The 27098-nt window shown below is 43.0% G+C and overlaps 1 protein-coding gene across 1 annotated transcript in view; it reads right to left on the bottom strand.

Moving 5' to 3' along the window:
* The window catches only part of slc41a1 (solute carrier family 41 member 1), a 144951-nt gene that overhangs the window by 14040 nt on the left and 103813 nt on the right, over positions 1–27098 (bottom strand). Inside the window, exons 3-9 of the mRNA XM_034167402.1 lie at positions 26548–26619; positions 20276–20420; positions 12743–12889; positions 8645–8792; positions 3705–3784; positions 377–511; positions 142–290 (exon numbers count right to left, since the gene is read on the bottom strand). Of these exons, the coding sequence (XP_034023293.1) occupies positions 142–290; positions 377–511; positions 3705–3784; positions 8645–8792; positions 12743–12889; positions 20276–20420; positions 26548–26619 (876 nt within the window). The remainder of the gene's footprint in view (positions 1–141; positions 291–376; positions 512–3704; positions 3785–8644; positions 8793–12742; positions 12890–20275; positions 20421–26547; positions 26620–27098) is intronic.

The following is a 27098-nucleotide window of genomic DNA, read 5'->3' as shown; positions in this document are numbered from 1 at the left end:
CCTGCTGCACAGATTATTCTTAACTTTTATCATATGTAATAGCAACAGAAAGTGGTGCGTTCAGTGTCTGACACTAAAACAGATTTTTCTTTGGGAAGGTCCTTCTCAGAGGTGCAGGTGCAGAGCAGTGTGTTTGTGTACCTGCAGTAATGCAACAGACAGGTAGAAGGTGATGAAGATGGGTGTCAGGGTGGTGTGCCCGCCCCTCAGGGAGTTGATGGTGTAGAGGAAGACGAGGTGACCTGGGGCGACCAGGAAGAAGAGCACACGGGCCGAGCGAGAGTTTACCGCTGAAAGAGAAGGAGGTCAATAGTGAGGACACATGCAGAACAATCACAATGTTATGTGTCAGAGTTCTCATATGACAAAAACTCACTGGATCCGAAGAAGGTGGAGCAGGGCGTGGGGCACTTCCTGGGGTTTGGGTTTGGATCTCCCATAGGGAGACCATTCATGTGCAAGTAGGTGGAGATCCGACTGGCCTGAACTGCAACCAGGTTCCCCCCGACACCTGTTGGAGACATGGAGACATGAGGCCATGCCCAGAGTGGTGAGGTCACAAACACACACAGGCACACGTCAGGGTGTTTGAATGTGAATGATTAGGTGCTCATCTGTGGGCCTTGTTTTTATAAGCATATGTTGACTTCTCATTTATTGCTCCAGAAAAGGAGATATTTCCCTCCATAAGATACTTCTGCGTCCATCTGCTAGATTTCAAAGGTGATAACTTTGTACAAATGTTTATATATCTAATATCTGCACATTTATCTCATCCATCTGTCAATGCTTGTGTCCCAGGTGAAGTTTTGAACTGGTTGAAGGAACAAAAACTAAGCTCAAAAATTTTGGAATGTTCTTGAACTGAAATGTTTATTTGACAGTATACTGGTAACAAGACCTTTTTCATTCTTCTCTCACAAACTAAAATGTTTTCTGCTTCCTATGAAAGTGCACATGTGTGAGTCCAGTAAGTAAAATGTGTCGTGGTCTCCCTGTTTCCAACATGAGGACTTAAATATTGTCCAGCCTATCTTATAAAAGTTGGTCTTTGACATCAACTGGACAGACAAACATGTTAAGTCAAGTCTGGGAGGATGCGCTGATGCTGCACTGTACCGCATCCACGACACCACAGGACCTGTACCTGTACCATGGAGGACAAAACAGCACTCCTCCTTGCACGCGGACTGTAGTGGTGGGCCAGTCTGGACCAAAAAGTCAAGGGTCAAATTTCTGTCCTGTCAGCCCTGGTCAGTCATACTGAGCTGGAATTTGGTTTAACTGGATCTGGCCCAATAATCTTCAGGTTGGACCTCACTGGAAATGTTAAAATACTGATTCTGCTCGGGGCAAACTGAATGAAATTGGTTTGTTTTTGTTGATTTATCGCTACTTTCCTCCACCATGAGTGTGTGTTTCTGCCTTTTTGGGGGGATACTTTTTTTTTCTTTCCCCTGTCTGCATATATAGTAATGGTAAGTGCCACACTGGCAGAACCATTTATGAACATTAATACACATATATGCAATTTATTCTTGCAAGACAGAAGGTATGTAGTGCATGAGTGAATGTGGTGTGTGTGTGTGTGTGACCACCATCCGCCCTTCCTGATCAGCCTACAACATCCTACTCAAAGCCAACTGACAGCTACTATCAGGAAGGGCTGAACATCAAAACAACATAAAGACAGACAAGAACTAGAGACAAGTGGTGAAGACAATAACTGTGACGTGAGACACCGAGGAGACGGGGCCCCAACCATACGACATACCATGACAAACAACCACACATGAACAAACAGTGACAGCAACAGTCTGTTGTCTAATTAGTGAGCATCCATACCCTAATCTAGAACACCATAGTGTGAATCCTCTTAAGAGCACCCAAAAACCGAATTGTGGTGACGGCCACAAACACGCGACCATCCACACACAGAGACCCAGATCACAGCTAAGTATCCGATCACTACTGTGGCTGGTGTGTTGGGCCAAGACAAGAGTACAGAACCTTACCATATGACATGGACCACTCCGGCTCGTCAGAAGCTACATGGCCGGCCGCGAGCACCGACGGACATGGGTCCAGGACGCAGGGCCCCGGGGGACCCAGGAGAAAAGGGGCAGCGGAAGGGCACAGGGGCCAGGAAAGGCAGCCCCCAGAGCCACCGGGCAGCACAGCAAACCAAGAGGGGAGCGGCCCGATGGCGCCGGAAAGCACCCCCGACACCACCCCTCCCCACGGAGGCACAGGAGCAGCCCCATACCCAAGGGAAGCACACAGGGTGCCTGCATAGACCCACCAATAGGGAGAGCCCTAGAACCACACCAACAGGGCTATGGCCCCAGAGGTCGGGAGCGAGTGGCGGCAAGGACGGGGGGCAAAGCAGCCACCGCAACCGAATCCAAAGCCGAAGGTTGGGACCACTGAGCCATACTAGGGCAGGGCCCGGCCCCCAGACAAGAGTCGGGGCCCAACCCCGGGGCCAGGAAGAGCACAAGGCCCCCTGACAGCCAGGCCCTCCCAGCACAGCCAGCAGGGCTCCCCAAAACCCCCCCACCCCGGACCCCACCCCAAACACCAAAGCCCATGACCAGGAGACCGCTCGAGCGAGAGCGTGGCCCATCCCGCGGAGTCCATGGCCCCCATCCTCGGAGCAGTAGCCAACCCCCCAGTGCCAACACCCGCGCCCCACCGCCACCACCCACCCCCACAACAGGCCGCGGGACCCCGGGCCCCACAGGCCCAGAGCAGGGCCACGGAACCACGGCAGAACTGGCGAGGCAGACCCCCCACCCAAGAGTCACAGCCACCCGGGGCCAACCCCACATGCCACACTCAACCCACCTACCAACCCCACCATAGTTGTTACAATTAATCTCCCTTGCTGTATACAACCTCCTAAATGTGCAAAGATAAAGTGTTGCTTTAAAAGCAGGGCAAGAGACGGCAGGTGGCAGACTGCCGTGGGTGGCCACGGCACACCGCTGTGCCACAGCCTGCCCTGCAAACCCACCAGCGCCTAGTGATCCCGACTCTAAATTGGTGAAGGTGTTTACTAAACATGTAGAAGTAAGGTGTGTACATTAAAATTGCAAGGCAGGAGTGGCGGATGGAGATCGCAGTGGAAGGCTGCAGCGCACAGCTGCGCCACAGACTGCCCCACAAACTCATCCCCAACACCCTACCGCAAATCTATGTGAACCCTACAATGTGCTTCTTACAACCCAATATGATGTGCGTGCAGGTGCTAACCTGGTGAAGTGCATTAAAAGGGTGTGACATGTGAGGCCCAACCCCAAGCAGCAGGCAGAAGGAGAGGCGCGGCGAGGGGAGGAAGCCACATACACCGGCCCCACCGGGCCCCCAGCCCAACCTCAGATCCGGCGGAGGCGCCAGAGAAACTACGGTAGGGCCAGGGAGGAGCAAAGCAACGGGGGACAGGGGGCCAGGGAGCTGCAGATGGATGGGCCACCCCGCCCGGAGGTCCCCGAAACAGGGAAGGTGCAGGATGGGACCCCGGAGTGGCAGGGGCAGCCGAGGAGCCGAGAGGAGACAGGCGGGCCCCACAAACCCGGAGGCACCACCCCCTGCCAAGGCACCGGGGGATACTTGTCAATTTACTGGTTGTTTTATTGTCTCCATCACTCACAGTATCATTTTAAAAGTGTCATGAAAATTTTCTACTCATATTGTTTTCTCACCGTTGATGACCGGAGTGAAGACAGCCATGCCGGCAAAGTTCGGGTTGGTGACTGTCTTGTCGAGGATCAGACCTCCGACACTGTAGAACAAAATGAAAGCAGTTATTACTATTCCTCAGAGATTAGATGAGTTCAGGGTACTATGGGCATGTGAGATTTTGGAGACATCTGATATTTCTCATGTATTTTTAAAAATAGTTCATCCACTGTGGACTTGGAGCTTTGAAATAAAATGAATGCGGCTTTACTGATGAACTACAATTTCATTTGACGTCTACATTCTGCCTTTACAAATCAAAAACTTGATACAAAGCCTCTCCCCTTGATTATAAAGCTGAAAGTTTGCAAACTCACACAAAGACTGTTTTCTTTTATAGAAACATGCTGCCCTCTTGTGGTAAGCATGGACATTGTTTTGGATCATGACGTTGCCCAAAATCATTGTATTACTTCATTTATATCGACTGTGATTTTTTTGCTGCCCAATCCCTTTTTATTTAACCATTTATTTAAAACAAATATGTTGAAAGCAAACTGCTGACAAGAGCAATTATGTTGTGCAACCTCGGCAGCCATGCTGGAAAGCTCCCATGATGATAAATTCAGGGTTGACTTGTGTTCCATTACTGTTTGCAGGGGCGTAGGTTTGCATATGGACCATAGGGACAAGTCACAACCATTATTTTGGGATGGCAAAATAGACCCTACCAATATTTAGCATTTTTGTTTATATAACAAAATCATTCACTATTTTTTTGCGAACTCGATACTATAATTTTAGTCGTCATGTTTTGTGTTTTCGACGTGCCAGAGTGACAGGGTTACCCATGTTGCAATTTCATTGGCTCACGTTCTTCTCACATGGACGTAAACAAAGCGCATCTCGTGGCAGGCAGTGCTTAATTTGTAAAGTGGGAGGTCCCGGAGCGCAGAGGATGGGTGGCTCCGGTGCAGTGTTGCCAGATGTACGATAATTATCGTATTTGTACGATAGTTTTGCCCTCTGTACGATGTATGATCAATAATGGGAAAAAATCCAAAATGTACGATAATTTCAGCTGTTGCCCAAACACGCATCTCTCTCTGACACCCAAGAATCATTTTGCAGGCGTTGCACTCAGGCGGAATCAAAGACACAACACACACAGGGCTGCTGCTGGCTTTGGCCGCCCGGGACAACGTCATTTGAAAGCCCGCCCCCTCCCCATACAAAGTAATGAGTTCCATCCAATCTGTGCCGTGACAGGAAGATTCCCCAACCAACATCTTTTTTTTTTTTTTGAAACTTTATTTCAACAAATGCAACGACAAACGAACAAAACACAAGAGCAAAGAGATATACAAGAAAAATAAAAAAAGTTCAAGTTCCTTATGGAGGTGTCAACATTTTTTCTGTGTTCAACAAAATCTGCACAAGTGGCCATGGCATCGGATGACGACAGTCACCTCGAGGTTGAATTCGACTCTTTCTAGTCTGGTAATTAACACGTTTGTGTCCCTTCACAGAAAAAAAAAAATCTTTCTAGTAGTGCGTTCTAGTTTCCCCATTACTATAATTACTGTTTAAAAATGTGACATAAAATTCTTTGGAAATTAAAAAAAACAACAAAAAACACTAAAATAGCTACGTTGTATGCGTTTTGTTTGTGTACGATCATTTCTCCCAAAATACGATAATTTTGAGGTTTTGGTACGATACTTTCATATTTCATATCTGGCAACACTGCTCCGGTGCAGAAAAACAAGAAGGGCGGGGTGGAGGGCTTGCGAACAATGCTGTGCGCCACACTTAAAATAAACTGCACACCCACACACACCTTCACAAATGACACTAACACCCTGCCTTTTCCTCAGAAATGACTACATTTATGTTTGCTGTCTGTCTCTGTACTTTTTTGTCAGTTCTTTTTCATACTTTTGCCTCGTTTCAAAAGTCACCGAACGCACTTTACCGTAATATATGCAACATATAGCATGCTGTTGGAAAGCACGGGTTCTTGGCTTGCTGTCAGTGTTAAATTTTTCAGAGTGAGGGCTTACATAAGAACTTACGGTAATGAGAATCAGCGGCGCATTAGTGTGAAACGTCCGTGTTTTTCCTCTGCGTTATGACATCACAGGCTTCGTTTACCGTAATACACCATATATATCATTGGAAATCCCTTTTTTTTTAAATTAGGTTGCCAGATACCTACAACTGCATTATTGATGAAGAGAATAGATTATACATCTTGGTTGCAAAAACTTTTTTTTTTTTTTTTTTGTTAGCTCCACAAGTATTTTTTTGTTGTCTTGTTCTCTCAGGTGTAGGCCTATAGAATAGATTCGTGATTTTGGGTGCAATTTTGTTATTTAAGCTGTTTGTTTGCCTACACGCTTAATATTGTAAATAAAATGTTAAATTATTCAGCATTATGTCGTCATATGTTATGTATTATGCTGTACTTGTGCGTCTAATGGTATGAGTGGGTTAGGGGGTGGTGGTGGTGGGCAGGGGGGCCGGGGGGGGGGGGTGGTATTGTCCCTACCAAAGCTGAGACCAAACCTACGCCCTTGACTGTTTGGTATTATTCCTCTGCACACTGGCTTGTTAAAAGGGAAGCAAATTTTTATCAAACATGGTAGGAGTATCCTGACCAAGGTGCCAAATGATTACTGTAACCTTTGGAGTAGAATTGTATTAGTAATTGAACGAAGGTCAAGTTTATGTTTGTCAAAAATACAGTGTGATAAACACATTATCTTGGATATTGTTGCATCCAAGTATCAGTCAGAAAAAGGTTTGTAATTAAATGGTATCAATGATACCATTGATTGAATGATTTTAAATATATGAAAAAAAAATATGATAATGTCACAAAGACATCATGAAATGATGTCATCATTGTAAAACAAACAAACAAAAAAACCCACATTTCCCAGAATATATCTCCATCTAACAGGGTTAGAGAGGTGATCTAAAAATGGTATCAGTCAACTAATCATTTGTCATTACGTTATATGCGTGACATCTTGATGATGTCACAAAAATATCAAGAAATGATTTCATTATCGAAAAACACATTTATAATGTGCTTGCTTTCATTTCATTTCAAATCCTGCCCCTTTACAAATCCATCAGTGACACTTTGAGGCATTTTGTCTGCAGAAAGACAAATGGCGGGGTGACAGCAATACAACCCCAATTCCATTGAAGTTGTGACGTGGTGTAAAATGTAAATAAAAACAGAATACAATGATTAGCAAATCCTTTTCAACCTATATTCAATTAAATACACCACAAAGACAAGATATTTAATGTTCAAACTGATAAACTTTATTACTTATTGCAAATATTTGTTCATTTTGAAATGGAGGCCTGCAACATGTTTCAAAAAAAGCTGTGACAGTGGTATGTTTACCACTGTGTTACATCACCTTTCCTTCTAACAACACTCAATAAGCATTTGGGAACTGAGGACACAAACTGTTGAAGCTTTGTAGGTGGAATTCTTTCCCATTCCTTCTTGATGTAAGACTTCAGTTCAACAGTCCGGGGTCTCCATTGTTGTGTTTTGTGCTTCATAATGTGCCACACATTTTCAATGGGCAACAGGTCTGGACTGCAGGCAGGCCACTCTAGTACCCGCACTCTTTTAATACAAATCCACACTGTTTGAACACTTGCAGAATGTGGCTTGGCATTGTCTTGCTGAAATAATCAGGGACGTCCCTGAAAAAGACGTTGCTTGGATGGCAGCATGTGTTGCTCCAAAACCTGGATGTACCTTTCAGCATTGATGGTGCCATCACAGACGTGTAAGTTGCCCATGCCATGGGCACTAACACACCCACATACCATCACAGATGCTGGCTTTTGAACTTTGGGCTGGTAACAACCTGGATGGCCTTTATCCTCTTTTGTCCGGAAGACACGACATCCATGATTTCCATAAACAATTTGTAACGTGGACTCATCAGACCACAGCACACTTTTCCACTTTGCATCTGTCCATTTCAAATGAGCTCAGGCCCAGAGAAGGCGGCAGTGTTTCTGGATGTTGTTGATGTATGGCTTTCGCTTTGTATGGTAGAGTTTTAACTTGTAGATGTATCGACGAACTGTGTTAACTGACAATGGTTTTCTGAAGTGTCTTTCTGAACGAGTCTTTCATTGGATTCAGGTGTGTTGGAGCAGGGAGACAACTAAGAGTGTCAGGAAGGTGGCTCTCAAGGACCGAACTTGGCCACCCCTGCTTTACACAATGATGTTGTTTTTTAATGCAGTGCCGCCTGAGGGATCGAAGGTCACAGGCATTCAATGTTGATTTTCGGCCTTGCTGCTTACGTGAATAAAGTTCTCCAGATTCTCTGAACCTTTTGATTATATTATGGACTGTAGATGATGGAATCACTAAATTCCTTGCAATTGAATGTTGAGAAACATTGTTCTTAAACTGTTGGACTATTTTGTCATGCAGTTCACAAAGTGGTGATCCTCTCCTCATCTTTGCTTGTGAGCGGCTGAGCCTTTTGGGGATGCTCCTTTTACGAAGAGCAATTAACAATCGCATACCAACCCTGTCACTCACAATTAGTGTCCTCAATTCAATCATGACACTCACCTGTTTCCAATTAGGTCTTCTTTGAGCATTCATCAACATTCCCAATCTTTTGTTGCTCAGTCCCAACTTTTTTGAAACGTGTTACAGACATCCATTTCAAAATGAGCAAATATTTGCACAAAACAATAAAGTTTATCAGTTTGAACATTAAATAACTTGTCTTTGTGGTGTATTCAATTGAATATAAGTTGAAGAGGATTTGCAAATTGTATTCTGTTTTTAATTTACATTTTACACAACGTCCCAACTTCATTGGAATTGGAGTTGTAAGATCTTTGCAGATGAGCAGTGTAACAGTTTGACAAATCGTGAGCATTCAGTTCACGTGTGCTGTACCTGCTGATGGCCATTGCGATGATGACGGGCTCCCAGCCCGAGTACAGGACCTCCCTGGTTGATGGGATCTTTCTGGCTATGAACACCCACAGCGGACAAATCGCCACAAACGCCGCACACACCAATGGACTAGCATAGTCATTGTACTCTGCACAGAAGAAAAAAAAATCATTTACACTGTGACAACATGAGAAGATGATGTATTGTTTCATTGACAATTTATTGGATAATTTAATTTGATGTGTTCCTATATTTCATCTTATCTGATTGTCTACAAGACAAGGACATTTTCAGTGGATTACATTTTATTATTATATTTCATCATTATATTTTACTCTGCCCTGGACAGACCTGACACCACAGTCCACATCATGCTCTTTGATTTCTCCACCGCCTTTAACACCATCCAACCTAGATTGCTGAAGGCGAAACTGAACAAAATGTGGGTGGATGCTCCCCTAGTCACATGGATCACTAACTATCTGACGGGCAGACCACAGGTCATGAGGCTTCAGAGCTGTGTGTCTGAGCATTTCATCAGTAACATCGGGGTCCCCCAAAGAACTGTTCTATCTCCCTTCCTTTTCACCACCTACACTGCAGACTTTAAATACTGCACTTTGTTGTGTCATCTACAGAAATTTTCTGGTGACATGGCCATAGTTGGGTGTGTGGAAAATGGTTGGGAGGATGAGTATAGGGACCTGATTGACCAGTTTGTGAGGTGGTGTGGAGAGAATCACCTGCATCTGAATGTGGCAAAGAGGAAGGAGATGGTGGTGGATTTCAGGAAGAACAAGCCCCTGCCTTCTCCAGTCTGCATCAGTGAGACTGATGTGGACATAGTCCCATCCTATAAGTATCTGGGCATCTACCTAGACAATAAATAGGAATGGTTTCCAAACCCAGAGGCCGTCTACAAAAAGCGCCTGAGCTGGCTTTACTTCCTGAGAGGGCTCAGATCCTTTAACATATGTAACAGGATGCTCCAGATGTTCTATCAGTCTGTTGTTGCGAGCATCATCTACTTTGCTGTGGTTTGCTGGGGCGCACCCATCACAGCAAAGGATGCCAACAGACTGAATAAACTGGTCAAAATGGTAGGGTTTGTTGTTGGCTCCTAGCTTGCCAACCTGGAGGAGGTGATTCAGGACAGAATGCTGCCTAAACTGCAGGTAATTAAGGACAATGTCTCCCACCCCCTCCGTGAGACACTGGACAATCTTAAGAGCAGCTTCAGTAACAGACTCATACAACCACACTGCCTAAGGGAACGTTACAAGACATCGTTCCTGCCCAGTGCCATCAGACTCTTTAATGTATCTGCCTCTGCAAGACCTGTGGCATCTGAACTAGACTAAAAAAGTCTATACTATTTACTATTTATCTGTTGCACATATGTGTTTCTACCTCAGTTTTTCTTATTGCTTGTTTGTATTATTATTGTTTGTATTGTTTTGTTTTATTTTTTGTCTTTTTGAGGTACCTCAAAAAGTTTTATTTTTACTTTTAAGGTTCTGATGTACCTGGATTCTATGACAACTGAAATTTTAATTTGGGGATTAATAGTCTTTGTTACCTACCTACCTACTTACCTACCTACCTAATTACAGACCTACCAAGCTACCTACGTATTACTGCTTCAAGAAAGGGCAGATTTCTTCCCACATTTTGTTACTGAAAACCCCTGACAGAATTCTGAGGAAAAGAAGATAAATCTGGTCTGAAATACAAACCATTACTTTGCAGTGGAACCAGATACGGTGGCTTGCAAAAGTATTTGGCTCCTTGGTATTTCATGCATTTTAATTTATTTATGCCATTTCAAATACAAAAGTAAATCAGGTTTCTCAAAATAAAAATTTGGAAAATTATGTTCCTAAACTCAAACTGAAAACAAATCTCTATAACTTGATATAAAAAACTTTATAAACTTAATAAAAAATCTAAAAGCCAAGATGATGGTTGCATAAGTAATGGGCCCCTTTGGTGTAATACCTGTAAATAATCAGTTTTAATGCCAGTTTTCTTCAGACAAGTCAGGGGATGGATACATGAACATTTCCAAGTCACTAAATATGTCTTGGAATTTATTTACATACATTATGAAGAAATACAAACAGTATGGCACTCTATGGTAAATCTGTATAGAGCAGACAGTTCTCAAAAAATGAGTGAATGTGCAAGAAGGAGAAGAGTGAGGAAAGCCACCAAGACACTCAGACAACCCAGAAGAAGTTATAGACTTCTCTGGCTGTGATTAGAGAGATTGTGTATAGTGCAAGTTTTGCATTTTGTACCCCTAGTTATACAGCTTCATGATGAAGTGGTATAGAGGAGGATTTTCTTAAAAAAAAAAAAAAAAAGACCTGAAAGTTCAGTTATAATTTGCCGAAAGGTACACCAGAGATGCAAGCATAGATTTGATGTTTTGGTGAGAGAAAATCCTCCTCTGTACCACTTCATCATGATAAAGGCTTTTGCAAAACTGAAAATTCTCTTTGTGAAGTGTGATTCAGCATTTGTTGATCAGCGATCACACGCATTCATCGCCAAGTTACATAATTTTGAGACATTCTTAGAGCAAAAGATCCACAAATAGCTTGCCATTCACACAAAGCAACACTGTCATCCAGTAGATGGCAGTGTTGTTCCATGCATTGATGTGGCTACGGTTTGCACTCTGCTTAACTGGACTTTCGCTTTTGCAGTGAAACTATGGCCGAAGGAGAGCTGCCACCATCCTCTGTAAGTACATGAGCCAATAAGTGTATTATGAGGCTCAGACTCAAGCATTTGCTGTGTGTTTTGTCTGTTGTCTTACTACACTCCGACTGCAATGTGATAGACATTCCACTTACAGCTTCCCTCAGTGATTGTCCATTGACCCAGAGGTGACACTCTACTGGTCATAGGTGATTTACATGCGGCCACTGGCATGCTGGCTACGAGGACTGCATTGGTCTTCATGAATTTGGCAACCACTAGTAAAAATGGCTGAATGTTTCTCCACTTTGTAAGAAGTTTGCTCCCAAAACCAGAGCAGCGCAACTGGACATTTATTCATTTTCTATACATACTTATTCAAGGGTCCCAGGAGGGCTGGAGGATATCCCAGCAATCACAGGGCATGAGGCAGGGTACACCCTGGACATGACACCAGTCTGTTGCAGGGCAACCCAATCTCACGCTATTTCAGGATGGCATCACGCAAAATAAATGAATCTATGGTTCTTGATACTGTCACAAAAAGCGCCACATTTTCATTCACACAAATACGGTCATTTTAAAGTCACCAATTCACCTAACCTGCATGTCTTTGGAAGTCGGAGGAAGCCAGAGCACCTGGAGGAAATCCACACAAATATGGGGAGAACATGCAAATTCCACACAGAAAGGACCAGGTGGGATGCAATCCCATGACCTTCTTGCTGTGAGGCAACAGTAGGAACCACTAAGCCAGGGGTGACCAAGTTCGGTCCTCGAGAGCCACCTTCCTGACACTCTCAGTTTTCTCCCTGCTCCAACACACCTGAATCCAATGAAAGACTCATTAGCAGACTTTTAATGAGCTTTTCATTGGATTCAGGTGTGTTGGAGCAGGGAGACAACTAAGAGTGTCAGGAAGGTGGCTCTTGAGGACCGAACTTGGCCACCCCTGCACTAAGCCACCACACTGCTACAACTAACATGGTATTCTACCACCATTGGTACTGCCAATGAGACTGACTGTGTTCTTGTGGGAAGCCACTGCAGGTATTTGCAAAATTGGGTGGCGCAGTGGTTTAGTGGTTAGCACTGTCACCTCACAACAACGAAAGTGTCTATGTTGTTGTAATTGTTAAGTAATTTGAAACATTTTCGGACATCTGATGATACAAAATTGTTTAATTTATATATTTATTATAATTTTCAAATATTTTAAATTCTGCACTCAAAATTCAGAGGTGCCAATAATTCCGAACAAGACAGTAAGTTCCGTTAAATTCTGAATTGACTAAAAACTGACAGTTTGACCCCAGCACAATCAGTTAGAACTTTCATTTTATTTTGACAGGAAAAGTGATCTTTGTTTCAAAGTGGATGGTGACCACTCACCTAGTTCCTTGTACAGTCCTGTTGATATACCGGCCAGCAGAGAGAGGGTGATCAGGTCACCTAGACTAGCAGCAATAGGTGTGGCCACATTGTCAGGGTTGATGCCCACTTTTCTGGATGCAACGATCACACCAATCATGATGAGCCCTGTGAGATTTCAAGTCAGACATCATCGCTTTAATCTTTGACAAGTCGGAGATGTGCAAGAGAACAGTCAGGTTTTAATACCTCAAATCAGGAACAAGTTGGGACAATATGGGAAATACAAAGAAAAAAAAACCTCAAAACAAAACAAACAAACAAAAAAAAACACTGTGATCCTTTGATCCATTTACTTTGATTTCATTGCAGACCATATGAGCCCAAGACGTTTTGTGTGGTCAATTTCAAGTTGAGACAATAAAGCATTTAACACATTCCAATGTTGCCATTCCTTCTCACAACACCTAAAAGATGTTTAGGCATTGAGAATACAAGTGATGAAGCATGTCAGGTGTTATTTTGTCTTATTCCTTCCTACCGTCACATTTTTAGGTGTGCAACAGTACGTGGCCATTGCTGCATTATTGAAATTTAGGGTTGTACCTGTTTTACAATTTTTGTCAATGTTAGTCGTCTATTTTTCAGGTTCACCTGCGATATTATATTATATTGTATTTGAACTGTTCCTATACTGTTACTCTTAAAGAGTGACTAGAAAGTGTTTCCAGAAAAGCAAACTGAAGAACAACAACCTGGTTGAAAAGGACAAAAAAAGGAAAAAGGACAAACTACAAGTTTTACAGCAAAGTCCAGTGATGTAAATGGTTTCCTACTTGAGGCTTGCTGTTTAAACAAACAAACAAAAAAAATCCAATTTCCAGATTTTTTAATCATTTAAAAGAAACCACAAGCAATTTACAAGCAACTCACTGTTTGTTTGTCTGTATGCATTAACTCAGAATGCCACTTAATCTTAGATCGATAAACATTCATGATGTCAGACAATTATGTATTATATTTGATGGAACTGGATGTCAGAGCATCCTTCATTTCTGTGGCATACAGAAGTATTGGAACACTTTGCTTTCAATTTGCTTTCAATTTGAGTTTAGAATTTTTTATTCTTTGTATTTTCTGAGTTTGAAATGTCATAAACAAACTAAAATGTGTGAAATACCAAGTGTTCCAATACTTTGGAGGACACTGAATTTCTAAGTAAAACAGGACATTTGTAGGTTTGAACAATAAGTGAAAAATGCCAAAACTTTTTGTCATCAGTATTGTCATTTCAATTTAAATTGAAACCATGACATTTTCTGTAACATTTCTGCATTCAATGGGTGGATTACTTCTTTGTATGGATTATATCCTTTGATACAGTGTGTAAAATAAGTATTGAACATGTCACCATTTCAGGGCTGGAGTGGCATCTGAAAAGGGCCTGGGCACTTTTTGATCACCTGAGGGCCCAGCGCCGTAATATATACGATATATATATATAGGCCTATATATGATGTCTGGAAACATATGCTAAAGAAGAATGTATGTGAAGTTCTGTGTTTGTATGTTTTTGAGGGTGAGAGATAGAGAGAGAGGACGATAAGGTCACTGACTTTTTTTTTCCTGATTATGAGCCCTGGTATGAGCCCTGATATGAGTCCTGGCCAGTGAATCTCAATGTGAAAAAAAAAAAAATATATATATATATATATTCATACCATTTTCCTTAAGCAAAAACTGAAACCGGGTCCCACAGACCCAAACACCTTACGAGGGTTAAGCAAAGCAATATTTCACTAACACACACAACACTGTAAGTTGGACACCAAATCTAGTCAGAGTATTATTTGACACCAAAGCTAAGGCACCACACACACACACACACGCACAGGTGCTCCAACTCCTAATTCCCTAATGTATTATGTCCTTAAATATAGATGGTCAATTGAATAACATGGAAACAGTAGGGAAAATGTGCTGCATAGGCCATGAGGTAAATATGATTTCTGTTAATACACAGTAAGAAAAGGGCTGTGTTGTGCACAACTTCATCTGGGCTGCTATTGTATGTTCTAAGTCTTACTGAATAAAATTAATCCCTTAGTAATAATTTCCGTGGCCAAGTTCGGTCCTCGAGAGCCACATTCCTGACACTCTTAGTTGTCTCCCTGCTCCAACACACCTGAATCCAATGAAAGGCTCATTAAAAGTCTGCTAACGCGTCTTTCATTGCATTCAGGTGTGTTGGAGCAGGGAGACAACTAAGAGTGTCAGGAATGTGGCTCTCGAGGACCGAACTTGGCCACCCCTGTCCTAGGTTAACATTTTCATACTTTCAGCTTTCAATTGCTCCAGTCGAGAGATACTGTCAGTGAGCTTACTGAATGGACTTAGTCTTAGTTTCAGGCAATAAATGGGAAACGAAACGCCGAAGCGGTGAATAGCTACACTGCATTGGCTAGCTACTAGCAAGTGTTGAGATGAATTCTAACCTCAATCTCTCCCTGCTGGGTCACGTCTCTCTCCATCTCCGTCTCCTCCTCCTCCTGCTCACTCTGCTCCTCTGGTTCCCCAGCTCTGACAACCATCTCCTCCTCCTCCTTCTCTTCACTCTCCACCACCTGTGCTCTCGACACCAGTCCTGGGCTAGTTTGAAATGACGGACGGGCGGCCCCACTACCCGAACCCGAGGTCGAGCTTGTGGTTTTAAACATATCTGTGATTTTGGCACATTTTGCTGCGTCGTCTTTTAATTTCCGTTTTCTTTTTTCCTTACGCTTCTCAGCTCCACTCTTTTGCTTCTCCATTTTGCACACAACTCTCCGTTCTCAACTCGAGCTCAGACCGAATAGCCAAAACTTTGAGTGATGACTTGGGTCAAGTGGGGGCCTGTAGGGAGGGGCGGGCCTTCGAGAACCAAGGAATTTCATTGGACTAGCCCAATGTGCCTCAGGAGAAGCCTCCAATGGGCCTCTATGTGTCATTTTTTACCGTCGCAATCAATAAAAAATATAATTATATACATATATATTTTTAATGACAGACCTGAGGGGGCCCAAAATACGCAAGGGCCCAGCGGGATTTGCCTGGTATGCCAGATAACCAGTCTAGCCGTGCACCATTTTTCTTAGTAAATATATTTCTAAAGGTGCTATTGACAGACATCAGGAATAATCCAAGTAATACACACATACAATGAAATCAAACCATAGTTGTCCATAAATTAGTTTATGAGTAATAATGTGAAATGACATAGGAAAAAGTATTGAACATCTGAAGAAAGGAAGATGCAAAAAGGCATGGAAAGCCAAGACACTAGCTGAAATCTCTCAGTAATTAGAAAGCAGTCCTGCCCCTTGTCCATGCAAATTAATATCAGGTTCAGGTCACTTTATTGATACCCGTAGGTAGATTTGTGTTGCAGTAACAGAGAGCATCCAACTTATTAAACATATGCGACAACACGAAACATACACAAACACCTGACACAGACATGAAAGTGCTCAGAGCCACAATAGACCACAGCCTGGCAACCACCTAAAGCCACCTAAACTGGTGCAAAATTTGCCACGATGACTTGTTCATCTGAATAATAGCAGCTGGAACAAAACTGTTCCTGTAGTGCTTTGTTCTGCACCTCGGGACCATAATCCTGTGACCAGAGGAAAGAAACTGAAATTCAGATGGTTCAGTACCAAGTGATGGCCTATAAAATGGTTTCTCATTACCAAGGTGTCACACAAGAAACATCTCATGATTGGTTAAAGCAAAGAGCTCTCTCAAGATCTTCACAACAATATTGTTGCAACACATACTGATATCGGTTAAAGAAGGATTTTTAAATGTCTGAATGTTCCAGTTAGCACTGTAGGGGCCATAAGCTGATCATGGACATCATTTCACCATAAACCATTGCCGAACAGCTGTTCCTTGTCAATTTTATGACAGAGGACTGAAAATAATTATCAGAAAAGTTGTCCAAGAGCCAAGAACCACTTGTCAAGAGCTTCAGAAAGACCTGGAATTAGCATGTATAATTGTTTAAAATAAAACAAGTAATCCAACCGCCATGGCCTGTAGACACACTCACCACACAAGACTCCATGGCTGAAGAAAAAAGTACGTTGAAGCTGGTTTAAAGTTTGCTGCACAACATTTAGACAAGCCTGAAAATACTGGGAGAATATAGTCTGGTCAGATGAGACCAAAATTGAACTCTTTGGATGCCATAATACACATTATAAATGGCTCTGCACATCATCCCAAAAAACACCACGCCAACAGTGAAGTTTGGAGATGGGACCATTATGCTGTGGGGCTGTTTGCACTGGCAAACTTCATATACGAGGTCTGTGAGAAAAGTATCCGACCTTATTATTTTTTTTAAAAAACATATGGATTTGAATCACGTGTGATTACATCAGCCAAGCTTGAACCCTTGTGGGCATGCGAGAGTTTTTTCACGCCTGTCGGTGACGTCATTCGCCTGTGAGCACGCCTTATGGAAGGAGTGGTCCAGCCCCCTTGTCGGAATTCCTTTGTCTGAGAAGTTGCTGAGAGACTGGTGCTGTGCTTGATCAAATTTTTTCAAAAACTGTGAGGCACATCCGAGTGGACACCATTCGAGAAATTCAGCTGGTTTTCGGTGAAAATTTTAACGGCTGATGAGAGATTTTGGATTGTTTCTATCGCTGTAAGGACTTCCCATGGAGCGGGACGTCGCGCAGCGCTCCAAGGCGACGTCGTCATCCTGTTTCAAGCTGAAAACCTCCAAATTTAAGCCTCTGTTGACCCAGGACGTCGTGAGAGAACAGAGAACTTTCAGAAGAGGTCGGAATCAGCAGTTTATCCGGACATTCCACTGTTAAAGGAGATTTTTTTAACGAAAGACGTGCGGACGGATTGGCGCGTCGGCTCGCACCCGCCACAGGAATATTTGTAATATTTCCAAATTACGTAAAATGGTGGCTTTTAATGAGCTAGAGATGATTGTACACGCATTTGTTTCTTAATAAATTATTTAAAAAAAATCATACATTGTGATTTCTGGATTTTTTTTTTTTTAGATTATGTGTCTCACAGTGGACATGCACCTAATATGAAAATTTCAGACCTATCCATGATTTCTAAGTGGGAGAACTTGCAAAATTGCAGGGTGTTCAAATACTTATTTTCCTCACTGTATCTCAAGTATGAATTGGTCTAAACTTGCTTCGAAATGTGTGCAGGCTATCTTGGAACTTTTGAACCCCTTCTGTCCTTTTGGGGGATGATGGGTCTTTCTGGTTGGGGTACGAGCCATATCTGGGTTGGGAAGAGCTATCGGAAATCTATTGCCTCAGTAACTGATCTGGCATGAAAACAATCCTTGACTCACAAACACATTCTATTATACTGGGACTCTCATCTTCACTTTGTTAGAAGAAGGGCCTTTATTGTACAGTACATGGATAGATACATGAAATCTGTCTTCTGCTTTTAACACATCCTAACTACAGTTAGACATAATGTTGTTTTCAACTATTTGCCATTATGGACCCTGGAATACATATATGGTTGTTTAGCTGCAACATTTCTATCATTTTTTGTTTTATTTTGAACAATTCACAAGGCAGATGGTCACCCCGTGCAGGCTGGTCTTCTTATGGTTTCCTTCCGTACTTAAAAAAAAGAAACACTGCGGGAGTCTTTCTTTAGGGCCCCTTCACACATAGTACAAATGTGGTCAAATTGCACATGAAGTGCGCATGAAGCAGGAATTGTATGCAATACGTATAAAATTGTAGCTGCCTCCAACGCCTCGTGCACCTGTTGATAGAACTATCTGTGCTCACCAGTGGCTGAAAGACAGAGTGTGCCCTGTGAGAGCCCATTTGATCTCTCTAGCGGCAGGTGTCGGCCAAATTCCAGGTGACACATACAAACATCTACACCGCTCGCTTGGCACTTAGAAAATGTGTGGCCATTTGCACTATTAGCACAAAAACAGCCAGCAGACGATCACTGTCGAGCTGGATGTGAAATTTGTCTAAGTGCCCCACGAGTGTGGTGTGAAAGCAACACACATGTGGTGCATGTGTCCCGCAGGTGTGTGGGTGTGTCGCGCCAACCCCCGCTCCCCCCGGCACATGTGGTGTGCCGGGGGGGGGGGGGGGGGTGAATACTTGCATAAAATGCTGATATGTATGTACAGATCTGATCACAGTGGGGTCTGAGAACACAGCACAGGGAAGTGCCTGACCACATAACACAGAGACACACTGCTCTGGGCGTTGAACAGACAGGGGGTGTGTCTGCTCACAGTGGCTGCTGTGCTTTGCTTTGCTCCTCGATGTCCCAGCTGGAGAACACCTACTGTGTTTAGAAGGACATGAACTTACAACATTCCTCCGTGAGGTGCATCTCTGCTTGCTATCCTCACATAGAAATTCATAAAAACATATCGCTTTTGCGACGGGCTGGAGAGAGCGCACATTGACAGGATGTTCCAGCTGGAATGGACCGTCAGTTCATGTGGACACGCAGCAGGGGATCTGAATGTCATATCTGTTTGATAGGACACGCATGTCCTGTGAGCAGCACACCGCAGGACCATATGACAAGCCAACAGTGCGACAAATACGCCAGTTTCAGTCAGCAGAAATACACCATAACAAACGCCATTTGGTCACTTATTACAGCATTTTTTTCCTCTTTTTTAAAAAAATACATTTATCTGCTTGTTGATTTTAGCCATTTCATGCTCCTGTTATAAGACAGTGATTGTAGCACAGTGGTAAAGTTTCTGTCTGATAATCAGAGCTTACAGGTTTGAATCCCGTGAGTGGCATTTATTTTTATTTAACCAGGGTTATTTAAGCGTGGGGTTCTGTATTGTGTCCCCTTTTTTTTATTATTCATATCAACCCAGTGATATTCACTAGTTATCCACCTGGTTTTTATTTTTCTCCACATCAGCAGTGTGATGTGGTGCACTATGTCTCAGCTGCTTACACTGTGTTCCTGCTTGCACGACACCGTCGCATGCGCAATACCATCACAGCGGGATCGTGCACACCTGCCTGTCAGCTGGATGTTTTCGTGGTTCGCTCATACGAGCAGTGAGTTGCCCTGATTTGTACTTATTCGTACTCTGTCTGAAGGGGCCCTTACCACTGTCACGATTGTGTTTGCTCTTTGGGTGGATAAGGTCTGGACTGTCACCGTGAGGTGACTTATGATTTAGCTCTGCATAAATAAACTGAAGTGAATTACAAGTTAATAGAATGGAAAATGGGGGGAAAAAATGGCAGCAATTTTGTCAAGTGGCACTTAAGCACCAGCCTGCTGAGGAGCACAGTCCCACTTAGTTAAAAATAGACACCAGCATGATTGTTTGCACACAAGATAAGACCAATCTACTTTACATTTCACTCCCTTTGTCTTGCTGTGCCTTGTAAAATAGCATTTAATTTTAACACGACTCTTTGCTAATTTCAGCATGATGTGGTGGGACTAAACGCACAGTGAGGAGCTTGTTGCCATCCTGTACATGGTGTGCTGTGGCCGTACCGAGCAGCAGAGAGGCTATGAAGGCCGTGGACACACTGGAGGCACACAACAGCACAGCGTGACCCAGCTGAAAGTGTCCCTCTGGGATCCAGCCAAAGATCACAGCAGCTATGGATGCCAGGAACCCCACAACGATGGCCTGGACCTGAATGCACACACACAGGTTCAAATGATCAGCTATCAAATAAACACTGTTTTCTGTAAATTCTATGTGTATGAAACTGCACAATTACATATAAGCATCTTTCAAAACCAACAGGTTGACAGATTAAATCCTTTTTTCAGTACCATTCTCACATAGTACCTTTTTATTTAATTTGAACAAAATTTAGCAGATTTTCTCTAAATTTTATTTTGAGCATATTCGTGCAATCTCCATGTGCATGTGCAACACACATTTTGTTATTTAATATTCACAAATGCACATTAGGGTTAGAATAACAATAATTAATATGAGGTCTGTTAGAAAATCTATCCGACCTTTTTATTTTTTAAAAAACTATATGGATTTGAATCATGTGCGCTTGCATCAGCCAAGCTTGAACCTTCGTGCGCATGCGTGAGTTTTTTCACGCCTGTCGGTTGCGTCATTCGCCTGTGGGCAGGCTTTGAGTGAGCACTGGTCCAGCCCCCTTGTCGGATTTTCATTGTCAGGAAAATGGCTGAGCGATTGGAGCAGCGCTGAATCAAATTTTTCCAGAAACTGTGAGAGACAGCCAGGTGGAAACCATTCGGAAGATTCAGATGGCTTTCGGTGAAGATACTCTGGGCGTCACACAGATTAAGGATCATTACAACCGGTTTAAAGACGGCCCACAGCGGCACGTCCGTGTTGGAAACCATTTGGAGGATTCAGATAGCTTTCGGTGGCTTTTCAGTCGATTGAGTATCCGAGAAATTGTGTAACAGCTGGGCATGTCACAACTTGTCCTGTGAGACTTCCAACACGGACGTGCTTTTTGTTGTGCGCCATTGCGGCTCCGTGCCGACGCGCATATTCCTCCGCACGTCTTTCATTACAAAATCTCCTGTAACAGTGGAATGTGCCGCAAAAGTGCTGATGTCCACCTCTTCCACAATTTCTCTGGTAGTCAGATGATGTCCCGGATCAACACAGTCTTCACTTTGGAAATGATCTGGTTGTTTGGCCGCTCGGAGCACGGCACACCCTGCGCCGCTGTGGACCGTCTTTAATCCAGTTGTAATGGTCCTTAATCTGTGTGACGCCCAGAGTATCCTCACCAAAAGCCGTCTGAATCTTCCGAATGGTGTCCACCTGGCTGTCTCTCATAGTTTCTGGAAAAATTTGATTCAGCGCTGCTCCAATCGCTCAGCCATTTTCCTGACAATGAAAATCTGATGAGGGGGCTGGACCCGTGCTCACTCAAAGCCTGCCCACAGGCGAATGACACAACCGACAGGCGTGAAAAAAACTCACGCATGCGTACGAAGGTTCAAGCTTGGCTGATGCAAGCGCACATGATTCAAATCCATATAGTTTTTTTAAAAAATAAAAAGGTCGGATAGTTTTCTAACAGACCTTGTATGCATGGTATGAGTGAGCGAAGCTTCTCACAATGTAATTTAGGTCCTTCACACTTTTTTCAGTAAATGGTTCTGGGGAGCATTAGCATGACTAAAACCCTTCAGCTTCTGAGGGTTTTGCAATTTGCCATCTTTGGCATTTTTCTTTATTTGCCTCTTAAATGCCTGGAAAGTCCTCACCATCTCATTTAGGTCATTCAGACTTTTTTCAGTAAATGGTTCTGGGGAGCATTAGCATGGCTACAACCCTTCATGTAATTTACACACTAAACAGTCACTGACTGACCTCATGAGCTGTCAAGGTGTGCGCTTCCTCTCACTTTAGCATTCCTGGTTTCAGTGTCGACTCAACATTTAGCATTTCCTGTTTCGGTGTCGACTGTCCACTGAACTCCCATGAGATCTCCTCTATTCACATGAGATCTCCTCTTTGTCTTTCATTTATTATTATTTTTTTATTGAGACAAACAAAAACTACACAAAAACCTTACAGAGGATGAACATACCACAGCAAAAACAGCATACTGAAAAACAGGTTAATCTATACTGTTTTTTTTTTTTCCAGGAAGTGTTCAACATTTGACATTTCCTGTTTCACTGTGGACTCAAAATGTGGCACTTCCGGTTTAGGCCTCCCTTTGGCACCATCGCTTCACTCATATAAGACAAAATACTCTCAATTTAGAGTCACCAATTTACCGAACCTGCATGTCTTTGGAAGTGGGAGAAAGCCAGATCACCTGGAGGAAACCCACGCAAACATGAGGAGAACATACAAAGGCCACACAGAAAGGACCTGACCACCAGTTTCAGAGTCCAGGTTGTCGATGACTGGACGGGTCTCTCTTGAGTGTCCACTAAAGTAAAATATTAAAAATCTGTGCTTCTCTCAGTCTCTGTCAAAGACACACAACTGTTGTGTCATATACGAGGTCTGTTAGAAAAGTATCCGACCTTATTATTTTTTTCAAAAACCATATGGATTTGAATCACGTGTGATTACATCAGACATGCTTGAACCCTCGTGGGCATGCAAGAGTTTTTTCATGCCTGTCGGTTACGTCATTCGCCTGTGGGCAGTCTTTGAGTGAGGAGTTGCACACCCTCTCATCGATTTTTCATTGTTTAGGAATGGCTCAGAGACTGCTGCTTTGTTTGATAAAAAATTTTTTCAAAAGCTGTAAGGCACAACTGAGTGGACACCATTCGATAAATTCAGCTGGTTTTCGGTAAAAATTTTAAGGGCTGATGAGAGATTTTGGTCTGGTGGTGTCGCTTTAAGGACGGCCCACGGCACCTGATGGCGATCTGCGCTTCGAGGCGGCAGCGTCTCGCCGTTTCAAGTTGAAAACTTCCACATTTCAGGCTCAGTTGACCCAGGAAGTCGTCAGAGAACAGAGAACTTTCAGAAGAAGTCGGCATGAGGAGTTTATTCAGACATTCCATTGTTAACGGACATTTTGTAATGAAAGAATGTGCGGGCAGAGTCGCATGTCAGGCCGGACCCGACCGCGGGGGGTCGCGACAGGAAAAACACCTCCGTTGGAAACCTTAACGGACAAGTTGGAACATGCCCAAGCTGTTAAACTTTTTGTCAGTTACTCACTTGTTGAAAGCCATCAAAAGCCACCTGAATTTTACAAATGGTTTTCAACACGGAGGTGTTTTTCCTGTCGCGGCGCACACAGATTCGCCGAGTCGTCACGGAAACGACTCTGCGAATTTGAGCGCACGTCTTTCATTACAAAATGTCCTTAAACAGTGGAATGTCCGCATAAAGTCTTCATGCTGGCCTCTTCTGAATCTTCTCTGTTCTCTCACGACGTCCTGGGTGAATTAAGCCTTAAATTAGGATGTTTTCAGCTCGAAACAGGCCGACGATGGCGCCTGGAAGTGCTGCGCGACGTCCCGCTCCGTGGGAAGTCCTTACAGCGACAGAAACACCCCATAATCTCTCATCAGCTGTTAACTTTTCACCGAAAACCTGCTAAATTTCTTGAATAGTGTCCACTCGGATATTCCTCACAGGTCCAGAAAAAATTTTGATAAAGCAACGCGCGCCGTCTCGAGCAGCGTGTGAAACAAAGGAATTCAGCCGAGAGGGCTGGACCACATCTCACTCAAGGCCTGCCCACAGGGAAATGACGTCACCGACACGCGTGAAAAAACTCACGCATGCGCACGAGGGTTCAAGCATGATTGGTGTAATCGCATGTCATTCAAATCCATATATACTCAACAAAAATATAAACGCAACACTTTTGGTTTTGCTCCCATTTTGTATGAGATGAACTCAAAGATCTAAAACTTCTTCCACATACACAATATCACCATTTCCCTCAAATATTGTTCACAAACCAGTCTAAATCTGTGATAGTGAGCACTTCTCCTTTGCTGAGATAATCCATCCCACCTCACAGGTGTGCCATATCAAGATGCTGATTAGACACCATGATTAGTGCACAGGTGTGCCTTAGACTGTCCACAATAAAAGGCCACTCTGAAAGGTGCAGTTTTGTTTTATTGGGGGGGGGATACCAGTCAGTATCTGGTGTGACCACCATTTGCCTCATGCAGTGCAACACATCTCCTTTGCATCATCCGTGAAGAGAACACCTCTCCAACATGCCAAACGCCAGCGAATGTGAGCATTTGCCCACTCAAGTTGGTTACGACGACGAACTGGAGTCAGGTCAAGACCCCGATGAGGACGACGAGCATGCAGATGAGCTTCCCAGAGACGGTTTCTGACAGTTTGTGCAGAAATTCTTTGGTTATGCAAACCGATTGTTTCAGCAGCTGTCCGAGTGGCTGGTCTCAGACGATCTTGGAGGTGAACTTGCTGGATGTGGAGGTCCTGGGCTGGTGTGGTTACACATGGTCTGCGGTTGTGAGGCTGGTTGGATGTACTGCCAAATTCTCTGAAACTACTTTGGAGACGGCTTATGGTAGAGAAATGAACATTCAATACACGAGCAACAGCTCTGGTTGACATTCCTGCTGTCAGCATGCCAATTGCACGCTCCCTCAAATCTTGTGACATCTGTGGCATTGTGCTGTGTGATAAAACTGCACCTTTCAGAGTGGCCTTTTATTGTGGGCAGTCTAAGGCACACCTGTGCACTAATCATAGTGTCCAATCAGCATCTTGATATGGCACACCTGTGAGGTGGGATGGATTATCTCAGCAAAGGAGAAGTGCTCACTCTCACAGATTTAGACTGGTTTGTGAACAATATTTGAGAGAAATGGTGATATTGTGTATGTGGAAAAAGTTTTAGATCTTTGAGTTCATCTCATACAAAATGGGAGCAAAACCAAAAGTGTTGTGTTTATATTTTTGTTGAGTGTAGTTAAAAAAAAATAGTGTTTCTTATCTAATACACCTCATACATAATTTCACCAGCCCAATTGTTCACATGTTGTGACACTCCCGGCACAAAGTGTCAAGCGGAAACAATGTGTAGTGATGGGTGACAATACAGTACCAGTCAAAACACACTTTCAAATTCAATTAAATGGGAACATGCATCCAGATGTTTGAGTGGTACCTGTCTGTATTGTTGCTGGTGACAATATATTGTTGCTGCAACAACATACAATGAAATAATTTAACTTTGCCCTTGTCCACTTGTGAACTTTTTCTTCTTTCTGAATATTTTTAATTTCAGCCACAAATTCTCTGGGAAATCCTGAGAATTTATTATTATTATTATTATTATTACTTCCACCACTGAAATTGGAGTAGGTAAAGTTTTCGCTCCTGTTTTTCCAATTTTTCATACATCACTATGAATTTTTCAATGAATATTCATACCCTGATAGGCAAGAACTGATTCATTTTTCAAGGTCGTATGTCAGAGGTCAAAGCCAGGAAAAATATTGGAAAACTGGAAAAATCCCCATCTATGGAGGAGGATTTTCTTTCACCAAAACATATCTAGGCTTGCATCTCAGATGTACCTTCTGGCAATTTTTAGCTGAAATTCAGGTCTTCTTTTTAATAAGTCCTCCTCCGTACCACTTCATCATGAAGCTGTATAACTGGGGATACAAATGCAACACATGCACTGTGCACAATTTCAGAAGAAATAACTTCTTCTGTGTTGTCTGGGTGTTTTGGTGGCTTTCCTCACGCTTCTTCTTCTTGCACAGTCACTCAGTTTTTGAGAACTGTCTACTCCACACAGATTTATCATAGAGTGTCATATTGTTTGCATTTCTTCATAACTGATGTAAAGTCCAAGACATATTCAGTGACTTGAAAATGTTCATGTATCCATCCCCTGACTTGTCTGAAGAAAACTGCCAATTAACCTAATTATTTACAGGTATTATAGCAAGGGGGCACATTAGTTATGCAACCAGCATTGTAGCTTTTATATTTTTGATTAATTTATATCAAGTTGTAGAGATTTGTTTTGAGTTTGGGTTTAAGAGAAGATCACTTTAGATATTGTTATACTGAGAAGTCTGATTTACTTTTTGTATTTGAAATGGCATAAACAAATTAAAATGTGTGAAATACCAAGGGGCTGAATACTTTTGCAAGCCACTGTATACTACCAATCATGTGTTATGTGCACAAGTGTCTTTAAAATAAATTTGCCCCCCTTCTGTAGCAACATTAAGAAACTCGTAGTGCCATGTGCTTCAACTTGCTCTTAAATACAGTTTTTGTCAGAAGTGAAGCTCAGTGAGACAAATGTTTTGTTTTGTTTTTTTACCTGAATGAGTGCTAAATTTCCCATGATCATCTTCCACATGTCCTTGGCTGTGTCCATCTGACCAATGTTAGCCTGGACAAAGCAGAAAACACAATCGTCAGGTGCGTATGCATGTATGTGCACTGTGCCGCATCAGACACTGGAACAATAAGTTCCAGTTCTCTGGACAAAGACAGTTTGATCTCTGATCCTCCAGCTTGCCAACAACTCCACTTATCTCATCACACACACACACACACACACACACACACACACACACACACACACACACACACACACACACACACACACACACACACACACACACACAGTCTCAGCATTGAGTGGATGTGGCCACAGTGGACCGCTGTGTATTCAGGACTATGATCCCGGTGCTCGTCCACGATGACGGGATACAAAGACAGCTTCCTCTATATCAGTTAAAGGGACAGAAAACATCCGTTCACATGAAAACAAAATTAAGAATTCTTTGCACAAGTATTCCAAACATATGGTTTATTTCCGAGTACTTAGGTCACTGAGCATTGTGTGAAACAGGCATCATGTACAGA

The sequence above is a fragment of the Thalassophryne amazonica genome, chromosome 3 (assembly GCF_902500255.1).
Source record: "Thalassophryne amazonica chromosome 3, fThaAma1.1, whole genome shotgun sequence".
NCBI classification, from domain to species: domain Eukaryota; kingdom Metazoa; phylum Chordata; class Actinopteri; order Batrachoidiformes; family Batrachoididae; genus Thalassophryne; species Thalassophryne amazonica.
Note: the sequence above shows the minus strand (reverse complement) of the source record. Positions and strands in the feature narration are given on the sequence as shown.